This window comes from Equus caballus, chromosome 26 (assembly GCF_041296265.1).
Source record: "Equus caballus isolate H_3958 breed thoroughbred chromosome 26, TB-T2T, whole genome shotgun sequence".
Lineage (NCBI taxonomy): Eukaryota > Metazoa > Chordata > Mammalia > Perissodactyla > Equidae > Equus > Equus caballus.
Window position 1 is genome coordinate 15,324,141 of NC_091709.1, and position 21,779 is coordinate 15,345,919.

Sequence of the window (21,779 nt, forward strand, 5' to 3'; positions counted from 1 at the left end):
ATTCTTTTTGGTAATTATGTGGTGTCAATTTTTGAATAAGAAAAGTATTCTTTAGACATCTTGAAAAGTTATTGCAGAAATGGGTAACCTAATGAAGTGCGCTCCTGTTGCCTTTTACTGGCAGACAATGAGTATTTTATTCCACGAACATTAATTAAAACAGAGAATTGTTTTCTTTGTCTGTAAAATTATGAACATTACTGTGATTTTTTTCCCCTTTGTTATGTAGGGAAATAGTCAGTTTTCACTCTCCTACCTTCCCACCAACACTCTTCTTTTTCTTCCAGCTAAGGAAAACAAGTTTCTCTGGTGGTAGCGTTCTTTTCTGACTCTGAGACATTGTTTCCTTCAGTTTGTCCTCTTCCCCTAACGTTTTTATCTCCCGAAGCCTCATGTAACTGGTGTGGCCACAGCGGTAGCAGGTATTTCTGCTTCTTGTATTTGTGAACCTGGAGAATCTGCTCTGGTTACTGGGTTAGTGGCTCAGAGCACAGGCTTGGGACTAAGACAGTTCGAGGGTTCAAGTTCTGTCTCTCCCACTTACTCGTGTTATGAAAGTGACCTTTTTTTTTTTCTTTTCTGAGGAAGATCAGCCCTGAGCTAACATCTGCTGCCAATCCTTCTCTTTTTTCTGAGGAAGACTGGCCCTGAGCTCACATCCATGCCCATCTTCCTCTACTTTACATGTGGGATGCCTGCCACAGCATGACTTGATGAGTGGTGCCATGTCCGTACCGGGGATCAGTGGACCCTAGGCTGCTGGAGCAGAACATGAGAACTTAACCGCTGCACCCCTGGGCCAGCCCCGAAAGTGAACATTTTGTTTCCTAGTCTCCTCATCTTTAAAACACCAACGCATAGAATTATCAGAGTTAAATGAGTGAATGCATGTGACAGACTTGGCAATAGCATCCTGCACATAGTTTGAGCTCAGTAAGTGTTAGCTGCTGTGGTCATTGCTACTGTCATCATCATCATTCAAAAAGTGTGCTAGAGGGCTGGCCTTGTGGCATAGTGGTCAAGTTTGGCGCATTCCACTTCAACAGCTGGCTTCACAGGGGCATGGACCTACACCACTCATCAGCCATGCTGTGGCAGCAACCCACATACAAAATAGAGGAAGATTCGCACAGATGTTAGCTCAGGGCTAATCTTCCTTGAGCAAAAAAAAAGAGAGAGAGAGAAAGATTGGCAACAGATGTTAGCTCAGGGCAAATCTTCCTCAGCAACAAAGAGGAAAAAAAATGCACTAGAAATTTGATGATAAAAGGAAGGAAAAGAAAGAATGAGAGGAATGGGTACAAATCCTCTCTGTTCCGCATTCTCTTGTCCTCCTTTTTTCATTTCCTATTCCCCAGTTCTCCACCACAAAATGATTTGTCCTTTCACAGTACTGGAATTACGCATCTTCCGCCTCCTACTAAATCCTTCCTCACTCTTGTACCATCAGCCCACCTTTCTTCCTCGCCCTTTTCTCCATATGCTACAGCACTATTTTGATTTTCTTTTCTTCTCCACCCACTGTTTGTGTTACCTTTCCCCTCAGATCCAAGTCCAGTCATGTACTCTCTTTCCTGGCGCTCTGCCCTTCAGTGACTCACACATGCTCGTAGCTTCAGCTGTCAGCTGCATGAAGGTGGTCCGGAATCACCCATCCTACCTTGATCTGTGCCTTGTTCACCAAGTGCAATTTTGTGGTGCTTAATGACTGTTAGGAAATACTGGGCAGAAGGGAATCAGATTTTTGAGAGGTAGAAGAGCTCTAGCACGGCCTGGTTCAGCCCATTCAAATTAAATCGAATAGCTGGGTTGGGAGAGATTTCCTAGTTAGTACCGTAAGTTCAATTTACCTCACCCTTCACAGTGTTGACCTGCTTTCACTGACATTGACTCATCTTATCCTCACATCATTTTAGTGCTGCAAATCAGGCAAGTATTTTTATCCCCAACCTAAATATGAACATCAGGAAGATTATAACTTTCTCAAGATCATATTCCTAGTAAGTGAATAAATGTGATTTAATCTAGTTCCTCTAAGTTCAGCAGTTTTTCGTTTGGGCGCCAGATAGTTCATCGCTTTCTTGCCCTGTAGAAATGCCATTAAAATAGGTAAAGCATGTCTCACTAATTACTTATAATTTTATTTGTTTTCCCTGCTTCTCTTTGTAAAAGTTAATGGTGCCTCTGACTCAATGGCATTTTTTTGAAGTGTTATCCTTTCCTGGTTTCGGACACTCAATAGCAAAGATCAATTCAAATGGAGAATTTTTAAAAAAACCTACCTTAAAAGGGTAAAATAATTTTTTAAGGAAAAAGATGTCCACTCAGATATTTTATTAAACCATGACATAAACCTAAGCATATTCAACTTCAACTGCTGATTGGGAAAGTGTCATGATAGGTGCTGAAGGATATTAGAGGATAAAAGGGTTTTTGGAGTAAACATCCCCTAGAACAGAGGAAAGAACACTACAGAGAGGTGAAAGATAAGAGTTCTCCTGTCCTCAGCTTTCTTAAACTGCTGGGCGTGTTCCTCCTTGAGTGTAGAAGTTGTGATCTGCACACTAGCCCTGTGTTACCGGTGTAGGTTTACAGCATGAGTTCTAATTTGTTCTAACCACACACAGTAGATACAGCCTTAGATTGAGGGAGATGAGCTTCCCTGTCGATTTATATTAGAAACATTGAATTGTATGTATTTGCGTTCCTCACCTTAATAGTTTTGGTGGTAGGAGACTTATTCCTGGTGATATTTTGTCTGCTGGCTGCCTCTGACACGTACCTAAGGGCTGTCGAGAATCCTCTCGGTGGATTTGATGAACTCTCTCATCACTGTAGTAGTCTCATCACTTTGGAATTTTAATAATAATTGGATAGTCTAAATAAAACTCACATTTGTGAAATCACCATGAAAATAAATAATTAAATCGACATAGAATTTGATTCACAACATGCCAAAATTTTTGCTCATTTGAATTATGTAAATCATCTCCATGTTTGACTCCCATAGCCAAAACATTTGCGGATTTCATTTTCAATTGTACAAACACGCACTTTGCAGAAATAACTTAGCAGCTCTACTCTTTCTTTGTGTAATTCTTTCCCGTGTCTACCTGGTGACATTAAACCAATATGGTGGTTTTAAAGATGATTGCAAACTACTATATTAGATTCATTATACTCCTGGGAAATATATTTATTAGCAATCGTGTGTGTGTGTGTTTTTAAAGCTCTCTCACTATGTTTTTAGTGCCTATGAGGAAATGTTTACTTTGAATCTTTTCCATCACAATTATCAATCTAGGTATAATTATAATAGTTGTGAGCTGTGTGCCCGGAAGTGCTCAGGAAAGACTGGGAGTGATGATGTACGAGTGTTTACATGTGCACACACACACACGTACACAGGCCTGCAAGCTTTGCTTTACAGTTTTTCATGGGAAGCTAGCTCAGTCTCTTCATTTGGCTTCATGAAGCTCTGAGTGAGCCCTAAAGTATTATAATTTTCTATTTGGCCTTAAAAGTTAAAAGAGAAAAAGGAATATACATTACCTGTACATTACTCCTCATGAGTTATGACTTCAAATAAAGAAAAAAGGATATTTCTACTACCAACACTAAAATAATCAGCTTTCAGATGGTTATGTATTTTAATGTTCATATAGTTTTCAGTCTTTAACTGGCAGATGGTGGTAGAGTGGTAGAAAATATTATACCTAGGTGCATAATTTGGCCCTGCCAAATTCTTTTATAGATATATGATTTTTGAGAAATCATTTGGATGTTCTATGCTTAAATTCAATCTGTATAGAGAAAGCTAACCAGTCAAGTTGATACGGCAGTCTTTGAGTATATGCTGACTTTAGTAAACCTGTAATCACTTATCCACTTCAACTAAGAATTATATAAAATGTCTATCTCCAGAGCTCATACCAGTCAGAGTTATTCACTTGAGAATTAATTTCTTCAAACTGACATGAATTTGTTTAACTATTGTGACTTCTCCAAAAAGAAAGAAAAAAATCTTTTTAAAAATCCAAGTAAAACTTTACAGATAATGAAATGGGATTGTGTTAGAAATTATGTTGTACAGATTTGAAATGTTAACTCTATAAAATGAGGCAAGAAAATCAAGGTTGGTTTTTATAGCCAAAGTAGTATTAAATTATTTCTTAAAGTTTAGCAAAAGCATGCATAGATCAAACCCCAAGGAGGATACTACAATAGGAAAATAACGAGAGGCACATCCACTCCAGAAATATCTGATCTGGGTCCTAGGCAGTGAGGAGGAAGCAGGTGGGGCGTGGGAAAAGACAGAAATCCTTATAGAAATTGTATTTTAACAAAGAAAGGCAGAAAATATAATTAACTTTATAACATGTTGATAATGCTATGGTGAAAAATCAGGGCCGATACAGGAGGGTGTAAGGAGGTGTTTCATTTTCAGTGAGGGTGTTCAGAGTAGGCTTCTCAATGTTTCTGAGAAACACGATGAGATTTTTCCCTTAAAAAAAAAAACACCTTAAAATTTAAAAGAAAGTATCTAGTCCTCAAAGAGTTGGGTGTGCTAATTAAGCTTTAATGTTAAAGTTTTTATATAACAGGAAAAATGTTTGGATTCTAATGAGAACAAAGACAGTGGGGAGAAGGGAATGGAAATAAAGGTCATTAAAGAAGAGGCCAAGTTGGGTGTAAAACGTAAGAGAATAAATTGACCCACTTTTATATTTTTCATAACTTAAAACAGTAGTTTAAATGGTCCAAAGTCTATAATGACAATAAAACAGCAGCTAATAATTTGAGGACGTGTCCCAGTGTTTGCACGGTGTCAAGCCCTCTGTGCATTGCTTCAGTCCGTCCTCACAGCAGCCTCTGATACAGTACCTCTGTTTTACCAACGAGAAACTGAGCCTCGAGGAATTCACTAACTTGCTCGCAGACACAAGTTGGTAATTGGCAGGACTGGGATTAGAACGTAATTGTTGGACCCCAAAGCCCCTGGCTGCACCCACCATATTTTACTATTTTAGGATACTTGCTCCTGTTTTTGCCTGTCTGCCTGAAATGGCGCAGATGATGCTTGCTTACTGCTTATAATTGTCATTATTTTTCAGGGACTTTGAAGTTTCCGAGTATCTTTCCCACTTATCTATATTGTGTTGGACTCCATTGAAGGCTGTGTTAGAGCAAGTTTGGGGAGGGGTGTGTCTTTATAGCCTAAGTCAAAGTTCTTTTGGGTTCAAAAGCATAATGTGTTTGTAAGAAATGTTGAATCTGCATAGTCAAAACTCATTTTGATGACAAAATATGTGGTTAAAAGGTGAATAAAGATCTGTTATTTCTTCTTTTGCTCTTCTAGATAGTTGCTTTTGCTTCATCAAATAATTGAATTTAGAACTTCTTTGGGTAATCCTTAATGGCACAGACAAAGAGCAACAATTTTAGAGGGAGCTTAGGCTGGAAGTGTGAGCATACTTTTTCATTATTATTCTTTAAGTGTGGGCATGCTTTCCTCATTATTATTCTTTCTTGAGTCACTGAGAAACAATGACATTTTTTAGTTCAAGTTATGTCATCTTCTAGAACAAAGAAAACTTCCTAATTAGGTTAGTCAAAGTATTCTGTTAGGTATTTAGAATAATTTTCCTATTTGCCTAGAAATATGTAGTACTCAATATTTTGTATTAACATTCGATTTGCTATTTGCTGATGTGTGTTATTAAGCATGCCTAAGAATATACTAATAATTTTCACGAAAATACATTTCAAAAAGCCTAGCAATCCATTAATGAATGTGGTAGATAATATTTGAGCCCCTCATCCTTTAAGTTTGTTTTATTGCTATTCTGCATTGTACAGTTTCTAAAAATTTACAGCCAAGGAAGTAAACTTGCAGAAATTGGAGTTAATTTTTCACTGTAAAATCAGAAACCTATCATTGACGATATGAGCACATCCTAGATTATACTAGAAATATACTTCCATTTTGCACTTCAGTAAAATGTGTGATTGTCATTTAAACTTTTAATGAAGACAGTGTTCGCAAAATTGAATCCATATGTAACTCATGATGAAGATGTTGCTTTTTTCAAGTACACTGCAATTTTAATGTAAACTAATAAAAGTAAAAAAGAAAAATTTCTCCCTTAAAGAGAAGTTGCATTTGGCATTCACTGTATTTTAAAATATACTTTGACTACATTCAATAGTAAATTCTGTATTTATTTTCATATTATTCTCTCTTTTAATTTTATTTTAGAAATATAATATTTGGGGATTCTTTTTAAACTAAAGTCAAGGAGAAAAAAAAGCTAAATGTATATTTTCCGTTGAAAGTAACATAGTCATAAATGCTACATAAACTGCCATAAAATAGTTTTGAAAATATGATTAAAATATCAGAACTCCTTTCCAGTGATGAATTTTTAAATTAATATATATATTAGATCAGAGAAGTAAAGATAGGGATGTGTAAATCAGACACACATGCCTACCTCACACTAACACACATACACATCCATAAAATATTCAGTAACACATTACAGCTCTCTGCTACCCCTGCATTTGGAAAGAGAACAGAGAGAGCAACTAAAAGTTGTAATCTGTGTCTAGGACAGTTAAACTAGGCATAATTTACCTATATTTATAAAATAGATGGACAAAATGTATTTGAGATGCTCATAACCTAACATTTGTGGATTGTAGCTGGCAAAAAATAAAATTCAATTCAGGAAGCATGCAAAGGGAAGGGTTGTGTTAGAACGTTGTGGCAAGTCCTGTGCTGGTCGTAATGTTTAGACTGTTAAAAACATAAAATTCTCCTGGCTTTCCCGCACCTAGTCTTATTCTACCAGATGTTTGTTCTCAGTTTCTTAGAATTTCCTGTGGATGTTTTCTGCCTTTGATAACGGTTCTCCCTCCTAGGGTCACTCAGGTCCCAGAAGTTACCGCCATCATAATAATATGGCTGGGTTGATTAAAGAATAAGATATAAAAAGTAACATACTAAATTCATATATTCCTTTTATTTTTACAACCTTTTGACCCCCTTCACCCATTCTTCCCCCTCCCTAACCCCTACCTCTGGCACCCACCAATCTGTTCTCTGAGTCTATGAACTTATTTTGTTTGTTGCTTTTTAAATAACTTAAATATTTTTAAGTGACATCCAAATAGATAGGGACCTGTTTGATCTCCTTTTTAAAAAAATATCCATAAAAAATTCTATCATGCTTTCCCTACTATATTTTCCCAAATTGAGCAAGGTAAATTTTTTGTCCAATATTTTATATTCATGAATTTTGTATTCATGTATTCTAAGATGTACATTTTTTTCACACTTCACATGTCTTCAATTGGGATATTTCTTACAGTGCTTGGCATGGTAGTGACATTTTTTTCTCTTTATTGAAGATATATAAAAAATTTCATCCCAAATCTATATTGTCTTCGATTTAAAGATGCATGGTAACTCACCAACTTTGCCATTTTTATGATCATCTAGTCACTGGAGAAGCCCTTTTATTGTCACTCAGTTCAAAACCTCAGGGATAGTACCTTACAATAAATTTCCTTAGCTTCATCGGTGGGAGTGAAGTGAGTTTAATGCAGAATGATATAAATGATAGTACTTCTTACATGAAAATCCTTATACTTTGAACAGACACTTTATCAAGTGGCTGAGCAAACACAGCAGCTTTTGAAGTATTTGAAGAGCCATTGAATTTAAGAGTCTTCATGCCGTCACTCTTCTTTAATCTTATTAGTACAGGTCTTCAGAACATGGCTCTTCCTTGGTTAAAATTTAAGAACATAGACTGTGATATAATGCTTAAAAGTTTTTATCTGCTTCAACCTGTTGATAGATTTATCAAATACTTAGGAATCTCTTGAATTTAAAATAAGAAGGAATCATAATATTTTCAAATGACGTTCAAATGGATAGGGACCTACTTGATCTTCTTTTAAAAAAATTTCCATGAAATAATTCTATCATTCTTTTCCCACTGTATTTTCCTAAATTGAGCAATGTAAACATTTGGTCCAATATTTTGTATTCACCAGTAAAATGACCAAATGAACAAGAAAGGGATCTAGAACAAATGGAAGAATTTTGACAGCTATTCAGACTCCATAAGGAATATTAGGAATCCAGTCCTTTAACACAATCTGTTAAATTTAATTAGATTAATCATTTAGATAAATATCGTTTTATCTGCTTTTCTTATTTTTATTCTCATGTCATGCTCATTCTAGCCTCTTTATTCTTAGAATCTCAACTTTAGAATTAAACAGGAAACTGCATATGAAAACACTGCCTGATTCTTGGCAGAAAACAGCTGTTTACTGTGTAGAGTGATTAGATCTATGTTTGACTATGTGTGTGGACATCCCAACTCTGGCACTAAACTGGCTGTATGCCTTTGGGCACAACTCTTCTTCCCTTCCACTTCTGTTTCCCCAAATTGAGCGTCAGTTTCCTTACCATCTGACTACCATCAGTTGTACATGCAAAATCTCATTGACTTATCTATATGTCTCCATTTACACCATCAGAGTTTAGCCATACTTACTATCCTCATGGCATTGTTAGATTCCTGGCTGGTTTCTCTGATTTAGCCTTTCGGTTGTTGATCCTATTATATTCCCAACCTCCAGGTTAATTTTCTTGATTCTCATTCCCTTTCTCAAAAATTTTCAACATTCTCATATTTAATTACCAAAATAAATCTTAGCAGCCCAACCCATCGGTCAAAACTCCTTATATACAGAATGTCAATCCTGCCTTTCCTCCTTGGCTCTACCTCTCATTGCATATTGCTTTCTGTTTTACTTATCAACATTGATGTGCATGCCTAATCTCCCTTCATAGGCTGTAAGTTGCATGTAAACTAAGACCATCTCTTAGTCACTTTTTAAAATCTTGTGCAGTGCCTCACACATTGTATCTATTTATTAAGTGAATAGAGAGTAAGGATAATTTATTCTACTTTATTCTAATATAAAAAATTAAGATATGTACCTTGACCTTTCTTGGTGAATCAGAATTGTCATCCTGAATATCAGTTTCAAAGATGTACTGAGAACCTGTTGTGAGAAGGCAGTCTGCTAGGTGTCGGGTGATAGCTATGAATAGAACAGGTGATGTGGAGGTGTTGAGCTGTCCTGCTACATTTGTCCTGTCTACTATGGAATTGGAAATCATATGAAGAAGGTAGTTTAAGTGTCAATTGGCTGAGTTATATTTTCAGAGAGATGTTCTTTAATGGAGACGGGATTGTGTAGGGGTTTTGGTACTGTGTGGGTCACATGTTGTGTATGTATGTGTATCTGTGTATGTGTGTGTGCACAGGAGAAAGAGGGAGTGAGGGAACGCCTGAGTGAGAGGACAGAAAAATACACAAAAATCCAGTTGCTCAAATAACCTCTTAGAAAATTTTTGTTCTAAGCATTGTTCCTAAAAGATGGGGTTTCCTGATTCTTGAATAATATATGGTACTAATTTACAATCATAAGCTCTTTCACAATCATTACTTTTAATCTACAACAATCTTAAATTGTTGGAATTTGTGGACTTTAAGGGTTGCGTTTTCTCCAGGAAGTTATTGTGTTTCTTGGGTGATACAGACATGGGGCTGGGTAATTCCAAAAGTGACCACAGCTGAATTTTTTCTTTAAATTATAGATGAGAGAAATGTGTCTAAACTGATATTTTGAGACTTTCTTTGTGGCTTTTGTAAGCTTTTCCTTTATGTCCACAAATTATATATATTGAGTGAGTAGATTCTAACCATTTTCAGTGTGATTATCTTTTTCAATGTCAAAAAGAAATGCATCCTTATGTAATAATTGTTCTTTCTATAATTTTTGAATGAGAAAATACGTAGGCAAAAACTTACTATAAATTCTGTGGCTTTTTAAGTGAATCTGTACTTTATTAATTAAAAAATGCACATTCTTTGAAAAACAGTATCAAATGTGTATAATAACGTAATTTAGTCTTCAGACAATGCCTAATATACATATAGATTCCCAGTCCCTTACAATAACATAATTGTTCATTCAGTGAGACCCTTCGAATAATACGACTACCAGTGATTGTCAACTCACAGCTTGGGGACCATTGCTTTTGATGATATACTTGCTTTCTTTAGTAACTAATTTAATAATTGTAGTTAACCACTAATTTAATAATTGTGCTTAACCACATATTTAATTATTGATACTCTATATCAAAAGTTTTCAAAAGTATTCTAGGATATAATTCTCTAAACTGTACTCTTTCTGTTTTTATTTTTGCTTTTTTGAGTATTTGTATAAGTATTTAATGAACTAGGATGAAGAACAAAATCTAAACTTTTATTTTAATAGTTCCTTTCATTCCACAATGATTTATTTATTTACTGTGTCCCCAATTATTTATTTTCACTATCCATAGTTTACCATTAAATAAGTAGGTCTGCTCAAATCATTTTCACCTGTACTAAGTGACTTTAGAGTGTGCCTGTGCCCAGTAGTCATCTTTTGAATCTCAGTCTCTCTGTCTCTCTCTCCTCTGAACACACGAATATGCTGATTATTAGTTTGAACTTGAATCAGAGCAGGCTGACCCAGATTGAGGGAGATGACACCACCACTCCCAGCAAAACTTCCTGGAGTGAGTCCGTCTGCATCTCTGACCCAGACAGAGCTTCCCGAGGCATGAAAATGATGGTCATCGTTTAGTACTCACATGTAATTTTAATATGATTATTTTTGCTGTAATGAAAATATACAAACATTTCTGGGATTAAAAGTTCATGTACTAGGAAAAGAAAATACAAAGCCGTTAAACCTATCTGTATGCCTCCTTAGGCTAGAAGAAATTTAAGATTTCTAAGTACCTATGTATATTTACTTGTTGGGTTTTGTATCAAAGTATCACGTCTAGACATTCTGAGCATAATAAATTTGAATCTAATAACCATAGTTTTTATTTTGTTGTAAATGCAGTAATGCTGACATGTCTAATAACTCACTGAAAAATCAGATGTTAAATTGTAGCAGATCTCCTGGTTGTAACATGAATCCACCCATAGCATGATGGATAGTCTGTGGACGTGATCTTGTGTGTTAATAGCAGCATGCTGCCTGTAACCGGGGGAGGGGGTAAGCCCGCTTCATCGTGCACTCCTCAGACCACACGTGAGCACTCGGGTCACTTCTCCGTTCCTCACTTTAATAACCAGGATCTAGAAAACTGGAATGAATTCAGAGATGGGGGAGTAAAAAGCCATATCAAATGAGGAATGATCAAAGGTTCTTTGATTATATTTAGTATGTATTTAGTAATATATGCAGAGGACACATGGAGATAGCCTAGCTATTAATAAATATTTGAATAGTTACTGTAATTTGAACTTATTCTTTATAGCTTTTCTGGGTAAAATTGGTCCCAAGGAGTCAAATTTCTGTTCACGGTGGAGGAGAATTTCTAACAAATGGAATGGGTTGTGTTGAGAAAAGTAGATTCTTTGGTAATTGGTATATTCAGTCCCAGTCTGGATGATCACGTGATGGGCTGTGATAGAAGGAAGACAAGGATCCCATGGGTGTGTGCACTAGATAGGCTACAAAACCCCTTTCAAACATGAGAATCACTGAAACATTAGAGAAGAAGTGAGCATATGGCACAAAGTACGATTTAACCGTGTTCAGAATACTCTCTTTTAAATTCCTATCTCAGAACGTCTTTCATAATGTCTCATTCAACTCCTGACCTGTTGTTATTCCTTAAGAGCCGTACATTCAAAATTGTGCTAGATTCCGACGCAGCGGAATATGGAGGACACCAGAGATTGGACCACAATACCGATTTCTTTTCTGAGCCTTATGAGCATAATGAGCGTCCCTCTTCTCTTTTGGTAAGTAAGGTTTTTAACATATTTTCATTGCATTTTAATTTAATCCTTTACTTTGAAAGTGATGTTTTTGTGCAAAGAAAAACTCTCCAACAAGTAAGCAACATGTGAAAACCACAGCGGGTAGAGAAGGAATAGGGATGGAGAACTGCCCTGAAAAAAACCAGACGCATGCAGTGTGCGGTGCTGGACCGAAGTGGATTTGGGGAACCTAATTGGGAAAACTAATTGGGGAAGTTTGAACATTGATAGGATTAAAAATTATTTTTCAAAAAGTAAGAGGAAAGCAGTTTTTTTCCTGTTATGAACATTTCTACTTTTTACGCAACAATTCATGTTCCTTCTGTTTTTGCTTTCTGTATTTTACATTAGGCAGATTTCTACATTACGTTGAATGTCTAATGAAGTTCAATTTAAAACACCTTAAAAGGAACAATAGAAATATTTTTTTTTCTTGTAGTCAATCGAAGACTGAGTTTATTCTAGTTAGAAAATTCCCTGGTTTCTTCATATTACTGAGGAAAGCATTAAGTTACACAACTAATTTTTACTTTGTGTTCTTAACACAAATGAAAGAATATTGCTTTAAACTACTGGGTTTAAAGTCTTTTAAAAATGTAGAATTTAGAAACTCTTCAGATTGGGAGGAATTGTTCATTTACCTTATGGCCAGATAATAAGCTCAATCCCACATCTACGTTAGGTGTATTTTTTTCTTTTCCTGGTTAGTCATATGCCCCTCTCTCTCTCTTTCTCTCTCTTCTTCTATTTCTCTGTCTCAGATCTGCGTTCTTTTCCCCCATGGGAGATGTTGGATTAAGATTTGCTTCACTTGTATGAGTCCAGGATGTATCTAACAAATGTATACATAGCTTTGTCATAGCTGTTAAATTCTCTCATTTTTAAAATATTTAGGTATAAGTCAACGAGGAGAATTTGTATGGGACCCCTGGTTCCTCATTTTCCTACTATGTTCTCCCCTCTTAAAGTGGTGCCAGCACGTCACTTTGTAAACCACCATATTATATACAGAATCAATGTGCCAAAGACAGTGGCATAAGTGGCATCTTCTCACAACTGTGGGAAGGATAATCTTAGGCAAGGGCTCACAATCTTTAGGGGTGGGCATAAGATAAATGAAAAGAGCAGAGATGAGCAAGATTGAGTTGTTGATTGTAGACTTTGAGGCAAATGCAATGGCCACAGGAGACTTAGGTATTACCCTAGTGTATGTGTGTGCCAATGGGTGGTGTTGGTGGTGATATTGACAGAGCTTTAGATGTAGATATAGTTACATATGTGTTTTTAAGAGAGAGGGCTCAAAGGTGTTATCAGATTCTTTCTTCAAAGAACAATTGCTATAGTCTGTCAGAACATTCAGTCTTGCCATGTAAAATAAGACTGATAAAAATAGTTTCTGAAATGAATAAGAAAATTATTCTAAAGCTCTGAAATAACCAAAAGAGTTAGTGACTCCTGAGGGGTTAGGGAAGATGATTCAGCTGGCAAAGAGGAGTCATGGAGACCAGCAACTGATTGCGGTAAAGCTGAACTTGAACCAATTAAACCAGACCCAAAGGACTTTGAAAGATCCAGACAGCAAAATTCTTATGTAGCCAACTTTCCTAAAGGTTCCTGTATCCAAAGAGGGTAGTGTTAGGGAAAGAGGCCTGGTGGGATCCGAAAGGCCAGAGAGTGTCATGGCTGGGAACTTGGGATCAAGCCCTCGGTCTGCCATTTACTAGCTATGAGAACTTGAGTAATTTACCTTTTTGTGCCTCAGTTTCCCTCCTCTGTATAATGAGGATTAGTAATAATATCCTTCCTATAGCAAGAGACTCTTAGGAGGTATAAATTCCTTAACGCAGCCAAGCTTTTTGGAAACTGAAAAGTGCTATTGCACAAGGTATTTTAAAGTTATTATTGTGATAGCTATTTGAGAATTTTTTAGGTATTTTAAGTACATCAAAACACTAGATGCTTTGAGGACACAGGATTAAGAAGACCTCACAACTGTGGGAATGATAATCTTAGGCGAGGGCTCACAATCTTTAGGGGTGGGCAAAAAATTTCTTGGCATCTCTTCAATTCTGTAAGAGCAAAGATATTCTGTCATAATTAAACCAGCCAACCAGCCAGTGGCAGCAACAGTCAAGAGATTACTTTTCCAAACTCTAATTGACTTGATCTTGCAAATATGGAATATGCAGTTTTAAATTAGCAGGTGGAGTGGAGAATATAACATGTCTCGATAACATGTGGAAGAATACAGCACTGCAAGCACATGAGAAATAGAGTAGAGCTTAACCCCTGCCGGTAATAGAATTCTGATCCGACTTGGCCAGAAAGGTAAAGATGGGCCCTGCAACATCCTGTTTTCCATGACTACAGGTGCTTCAGGAATTAGTCACTTAAATAAGTCTTTAGGCTCCAGAGAAAATGATCACTGGTCTAATCTAAGAATAAAGGAGCCCAAATAGACCAGAAAATCCAATAAAACAGGTTCCTTCTTGCCAGAGTTATCTTTCGAAGAGCCAGAGAAAAAATTACATTAAAAGACGTACCTATTGTAATAATACTTGATTATAATGGAACTCTTTGTAAGCTGATTCCTATGTGCTAGGATCCAGTCAGGTTTCTTGAACATGGCCGTGTGTGCTGTAGGCCTCACTTTCCACCACCAATAAGAGATCATTTCTGCCTCCCAAGTGCCTAGAGTAAAAGGGAAAGGGGAGGACAAAAATATAACATTTTCCTTTTCCATGAAACTTCTGACCATCATAACTGGTACACTGTATTCACTAAAGCTTAATTTGCAAGCTCAATAATCCAAAGGATCTGCTGAATAAGTGTCAAATCTGTTTTCAAAGATAGCAACCAACAGAGCTCGAAGGAATCTTAAAATAGCCATCCGTGCTGCAGCATCAGCAGGGCCCACTCCGGCGTGGTCTGTCTTTGCTCCATCAGTGGGAACTGTGAAGGCACAGGAGAGCTGCACGGGTACTAGCGTTCAAACGTATTTGCTGAGGCCCGAGTCTCGCACAAATGCCAAGAAGCCACGGGGCAGAGCTCCGTTTTGCTCTCCTGGCAGTTATTGCAAACTCCAGTTTCGCATGGTCATTTCTCTGTACTTTGGTTCCTGATATAGGAACTTCTGTGTTACCCCAAATGTTGATGAGTGCACCGGAGGCAGGGCAGGGCACTTGCTTTCTCTTCTCTGATTTATAAACTCAAATTCCATCCCACAAATTGAACAGAGATTATTGAACCTGAAGCGAATTAGACTCCTTTATAGTTACTCAAGCCGTCTCAATGGTGAAAATTTGAATAAAGCAATAGTTTTAGCATTTCTTACTCTGCCAGTTAGGCTCCTTATCATTAAGCAGTAGATCTGTTTATTCTCCTTCTAAATTTGGGGGTTCAAAAGTAGACTTTGGTTTAAATAGGAGATTTGGCATAGATGTACTTTTTTATTTCCCTCAGTTGTAAGTATTTGAAAATAGTACTTAACAGTTGGGAAATATCTTTTGCTGTATCCAAAGTTTGGAAAATATTTAGTTTTTTTTGGACCAAGAAAATCAATCTTGATTCTTACAGTTTTCTCCTTTTAATATTTCTAAGTTAGATAAGAAAATATACATCTCTATATAGAAATATTTATCAGCATCACTTTTCTCTTAACCTAATACAAAATAATGAATTAAGAAAGATTTCTTTTTTCTTAAAGAGTATTTTATGAACTAAAGTATGTTTGCGAAAATTAACATTATTTTATATGTCACCCTTGGTTTTCAAAGTAATTAGTAATTTTTTTATGACAAATGTGTGTATGTAGACTGTTAAGAGTCTAATATCCTTTTCATCAAATGATGTCATCACTCTTCAATTATGTTCTATGGCTAAATTTAACAATTTCTAAGAAAATTTAAAAATCAGCCTTTAATGTATTTTTTAAAATTATTTTAAAATTTTCTGTTTTCAAAAATTATGTAATTAATTTTTGCAACCCAGTTATGATCCTAGGAGAACACAGTACTTTGCCTGGATGATGTAATATAGTAGATTATTGTGGGATCAGTTATTGTATTAGCTGTCTTAGTGGGTGGCATGGTGACTAAGTCATTAAGGTAGTCAAAATAATTGGGTAGATTAGCATGCATTTTGACTCTCTTAATGAATGAATTGGATTATACTGTGGCATTCTGATTCCTTTTGAAGAGTTCACTATAAATATAGCTAGAAAAAATGAAATTCATGGCATACATTACATTATCTCATATGTTCTTAATGTGATCCTAGCTACAAAATGTTTAGGGCTTAATGGCTATAAGTGGGCACGTAGCTATAAATATCTTTATCAGCACATGTTATCCGACATCTGTACTACACGGTTTCCATATACATGTACTTAAATATAAATTGTTTATATTTAAATATACTTAAATGTTTATGTTTCGATCTACTTAAATTATGTTCATATTTTTTTCTTGCTGCATGAATCAAAACTATTTTTAGAATTAAAATTATAAAATGAGAGTTACAGAGCCAATACTTAGTACTAAATTACAGAGCCCCCAGATTGTTCATGTGTGTAATTGTCTCATCATAAAGATTAGTTCTGATTATCTTAAGTCCTTTAGTATAATTGGTAGTCATTTCCCAACCACCAAGAAAATTGATTTACATACTCAGAACCCTAATAAAGAAGAAATCTGAAAATTCCATAAACAGCCATAGTTAAGAAACATCACTTGCTTGGGGAAATTCTCTCATATTGCCTATACTGCAAGGGCTCTAGAGCAACATAACACATTCTGGTAATTAACACTGCAGTGAAAAACTATAATTACACAATATTCCCGTTAATGATATTAGACAATTATCAACTGAAGGTTTTTAAATAGATAGTATTCAGAGGTCTCTAAGTGTGACTGGAATTGGTGTCATAAAGCTCCTTACATAAAATGACCAGCATCTTTTAGCAAGAGTTCTTGGAGCATTTTTTAATCATTAAACGCCAAAATAGGAAGTTCAATGCATATATTGCAAACCTCAAACTTCTTATATCATCCCTTTTGTTTTACTCTTAAATTTGGGCTAGCTAAAATACTAAAAGATAACAGAGAATGTTTATAAATTATCAGTTATAGTTATCAATTATATTTCATTCATGAAATCAGTATAAGGTTATGAAGTAAACAGAGTAGATACCAAAACTGCATAGGAACCAAACCAGAGATTGGCGTACTTGTCCTGATGGATCACTGCCACACGCTGAGCGGGGACCTACCCTCGTTTGTCCTAGGTCTGACTCCTGTGTTTCATCGCATTGTTCTCAGGAGGCTTGGGCTTTTCAGAATCCTTTTATCTGCGTATAGAACCATATAATATCAGAGAAATGTTTTTAATATAAAGGGACCTGAAATTCTTTTGTCCCGTTTCTGGTGCTACTGAGAAATTTAGATTGAGTTTTAGGATGCTCATAACAGAACAATTCAGAAACATTCTGATTATAACCTGCCATGTTACTGATTAGTTACACCTAGTTACTGTGGTTCCCCAAACTAAATACACAGAATAAAATAAGCACCTGGCAAACTCCTTTAGAAGGGCAGGACACTGGCTTCATTCATGCCTGTCTTCATAAGACTTGGAGATAGAATTGGTTCAATCTGACCGTTGTTTCTTTTATTTTTCCTCCTTTGCTTTGGTCTGTGTTGACTATGGAAATATGCCATCCTTTGGACTAGATCTGGCTGGGTCGTTGGTAATGGTCCTACTTTGTTCATGGGTACCTCCAGCTTCCTTTTGCTGAACCAATTTCATAACCATCTCACCTCTCACAATCAGAACATATTGAATGGAACGGATTGCATTAGCAATTAAATACTGATGTGGTTTAAAAGCTATGAGACATTTAAAAGAGTGTGTAAATTATAGGGAAACAGATTGTGACTTTGAAATACATGGTTTCCCCACGCTTAATGACTGCAAGGATATAATGTTTATCATTGGAAGTACTGGATTGCAAGTCAGACTGTGAGACATTGAGCCATGCAGTGACTGTTAACATTTGTGAGATCTTTCTCAAATATTGATGGTCATTTCCTAAATCACTGTTACTTTTAAAGATTAGCAACACTGTTCTCTAGTTATTACATTCATAATATAAATTTCTCAAAATGCCATCCTTTTAAAACTGCTTTAATCTTTAATGTTCAAAACTAACCAACTGTATTGGTATATCTGATTTTTTTTAAGAGTTGTAAGAGTTCTTTATGACAGAAACCTTAAGAAAAAACATAGTGTTCATGTGCTGGGTTGAGATGCACTGGACATACAAAAGTCTCATTCAATGAAAATCAGCTGTTCTGTTCTTTTATTTATTTTTTTCCTAAAGCCGTGTTTTCTTTGCATCTTTCATTATGGTCCTAAACTTATATAAAAGCCTTTTCCTTTAACCATCAGTCAATCATTTTCTTAAAGTGACTAAAAATAGTAAAATATTCGCAAAGTCAGAAATGGAGAGATACTTTCACAATGATGACAGCAATCTGTAATGTTTTTATGATTTGCTTTGTTAATAATTAAATATCTTATGTGTAATTAAATATCTTATGTAAATATCTTATGTGTAATTATTTAGCACATAGAGAAGCATCAAGCAGTTAAATCACTTCTCAATTGTATAAAAATTATTTCAGATGTAAGTATATAAAAGGATATTTTGTGAAATATGCACATATTGATCCCACTATTACTGATTCCTGTATTCATTCTTTATTCAGCCATGATTGCACCTACTTTGTCCATTGGCACCTACTAAGAGTTAGAAATGTGAAGATACATGGCCTCTGCCTTTGTAAAGCTCATAGTCTAGTGGGGAGAACATAATAAACTTGAAAAAAATCACAAATTAGATTAAGTGTTCAGAAAGAAACAAAAATGGTGCTATGACAGAAAATGAAATGGAGAAACTGTCATCTCTAGCGTTGTCAAGGAACACCTCTCCATTAAGCTGGGATTTTTCAACATTCAAGCGATAAGGAACTAGCAAAGTAGAGAGTGTTCCAAACAGAGGGCACAGCCTGGGCAAGACCCAGAGGAAGGGAAGGGTGTGACGTATTGAAGGAACTGAAAGGCCCCTGGGGCTGGAGCTTGGCGAGTGAGGGGAGAAGAGACAAATGATGTGCTTAGCTGGGATGAGAGGTGCACTTAAGCGAGAAGGAGCTAGGTCAGCACTCTGCGGGGTGTGGAAAGGATGTGTATTGTATTTTAAGTGCCATGGCAAGCTTTTTGATTCGTTTAAGTTAGGGAGGGGCCTAAAATACACTTAGGATCCCTCATATTACGTTTAACTTTTTGTTCTTAAAATGACAGGAGAAAACAAAAAAACAGGATGGCAAATGTCTTGACGTAAAGCAGTGTTTTGTGTCTTACTTTTACTCACCTGAATAGAATAACATTGTGACCTGTCAGGCAGCCTTTACCACCTCATGATACCGAAACAGCAGTCAGTGCCATTTATGTCCCTAGTGTCTGAGGAACGTTGGCTTTTGTAAAGCGTATGGAGCCCTCTAGTGGTGATTGTTTTAAAGGAGTCTCACAGTGAGGCCAGAACTGTTGGAACATGGAACTAGTCTCCCCAGAGCCGGGAGAGTTATAAAGATAACTGCAACTTTAAGCAAACGTGACACTACGTCATGTCCCTTTGCCACAGTGACACTGCGCTCAGTATTTCTTTCAGTTGCACTGACATGCTTGTGTTGACGTAGGTGTACATTCCAAGCCGAGTGGCCCTCATTCTTCAGAACGTGGATCCGCCCAACTGAAGAGACCTGGCTTCAGCTCCACTGGAGGAAGACTGTGCCTTGCTCCCCGTCCTCAATGTCGCAGAGCTTATGATGTGTACGCTTCTCAAAAAACGGTTGTCTAGCCAAAATGTCAGATGTCTGAAATTCAGTATTGCTCTATGCAAATGATGGTCAAACTTTAAGAAGTGGGCGGAGGATATTTTTGAAATTTCAGGGACCCTGGACTATATTTTCCAAGCATCTGAGCAGTTAGGATCCTCAAACGAAGCATTATACATAATGTCTTTAAACAACATTGCTCTCCTGGCTTTAAGTTCAAATTTGAATTGTGTCGTGTATGGTTATTTCTGTTGAATGTAGACAGTATTTTTTAAGGTGGATATTTGGTGGCTTTATTTGTTCTAATATCTCTTGGTCTGAATTACAAAGTACCAAGATTGTTACTGTGTTTTAAAAAATTGTGTTTAGGAATACTGTAATAAATAGTAATATAAGAATAAGAGTTGTATCAAAGGTAACATAAAAGTTATTATCGATGAACTCCTCTATGCCTCATTTTGCATAAGTTTCATCATGTGATCTCTTGTTCACTTAGTATCTTGGTAGATGCTGATATCTCAGTCTATCCAAAGGCCTGAATTGGTAATTTTAACATTTCAGAAAATGTCTTTTACTTAGAATCAATAAAAAAAAATTTGCAAATTGCCTTTGCTACAAATGGCTATTTTGCTGTACTATTATGGGGATTGATTTACAATGAATATTAAAATGCCTTATCACAACTCTGATACTTTCCCCACGTATATGCATATGTGCACAAGGACGAGGAGGCATGGCGATTAATAATATATTTTCTTTTAGGTTCCATTTTGTAACTTGAAGTTATGCTAACCCACTCAGATATCTAAGCTACTCTCCAGCTATAAATCTGAGCACTTTTAAAAGCTGAATTAACTGTCTCAACTCAGTGGGCTACTCAGTCATGAAATTGCCGCTCGGTTTATTAAATACTTTGCCACAGGTCTAAAATCACTGATGCGTAATTCATTCATAACAGAGAAATTATGATGCATTTATAAAACATAATGTATCTGTCACTTTTTTTAAAGATCTAATTTTTTCTTTTACATTAATACTGTTTTTTTGTTTGTTTTTAGCCTGGTTTTTCATGATGAGTAAGAAGCACTTGGAAGCCTTTCTGTTAAAAACTCATTCAATCATGAAAGAGATTAGCAAAATAGACTTACTTTTATAGCTAAACCTATATATTGACTACCTGCCTTATAACTTTTTTTGGGGAAAGCCTTGAATCTAGGTCTTGAAATGTATTTGCTTTCACTTCAAGGTAGAGTAATAGTTTGAATAATTAGTATCGTCCCTCTGCCGTGATCCATGGGCTGTACCTGCTATCGATAAAACACAGTGCGCAACCGTGATGTTTCATGTCCTGGTTTATAATTCCTTGTCTATGCCTTTCTTATGTATGAAGATTTGTGCTATTTTTCTGTTGAAGTTCTTTAAAAATGACAAGAAATTACTTCGCACCCAGAACCCATTGCCTTTCCATTGTGACCTCTGTGGCAAAGTCAAAAAGACCAGAGTAATTCTATGCTGTGTTTTCCTTATACTGATGGGTCTCACTAATGTGTTCCTTAGATTTCACAGTCTAAAGCTTGAGCTGAACAGTGTAATGTAAGTTGATTGCCCTTGTCCAGTGTTTTTCCCCCTAAGAAGAGCAATAAATGTATGTTGCTAGGTAAGAGTTATAAAAATACATGCAAACAAATAAAATATTGAGTCCAAAATAGAACATGGTGGTTGTTTTTTTCCTATCATAGCACATATAACCTTTATAGAGCATTCTAACGTAGTATATTTCACTTTAAATCTTCATTTTTGAATCAGTAACATTCTCAACATTGTAGGGGAGGAAGACATTTCCTCTACCCACTGTGAGTTCTTCTGGCCAGAGAACAAATTAAATTCACAGGAGACAGAATAACAGGAGAAAATTAAACAAAGCTTTATAACATGTATACATGGGAGAGGCTCAGGCAAGCTGAGC

At 36.1% G+C, this 21,779-nt stretch overlaps 1 protein-coding gene across 1 annotated transcript in view; it reads left to right on the plus strand.

Moving 5' to 3' along the window:
- The window catches only part of GBE1 (1,4-alpha-glucan branching enzyme 1), a 245,737-nt gene extending 224,211 nt beyond the window's left edge, over nucleotides 1-21,526 (plus strand). The window contains 2 exon segments of the mRNA NM_001081940.3: nucleotides 11,786-11,903; nucleotides 19,676-21,526. Coding sequence (NP_001075409.1) covers nucleotides 11,786-11,903; nucleotides 19,676-19,732 — 175 coding nt within the window. The 3' untranslated portion in view covers nucleotides 19,733-21,526.
- Nucleotides 21,527-21,779: the final 253 nt, after the last annotated feature.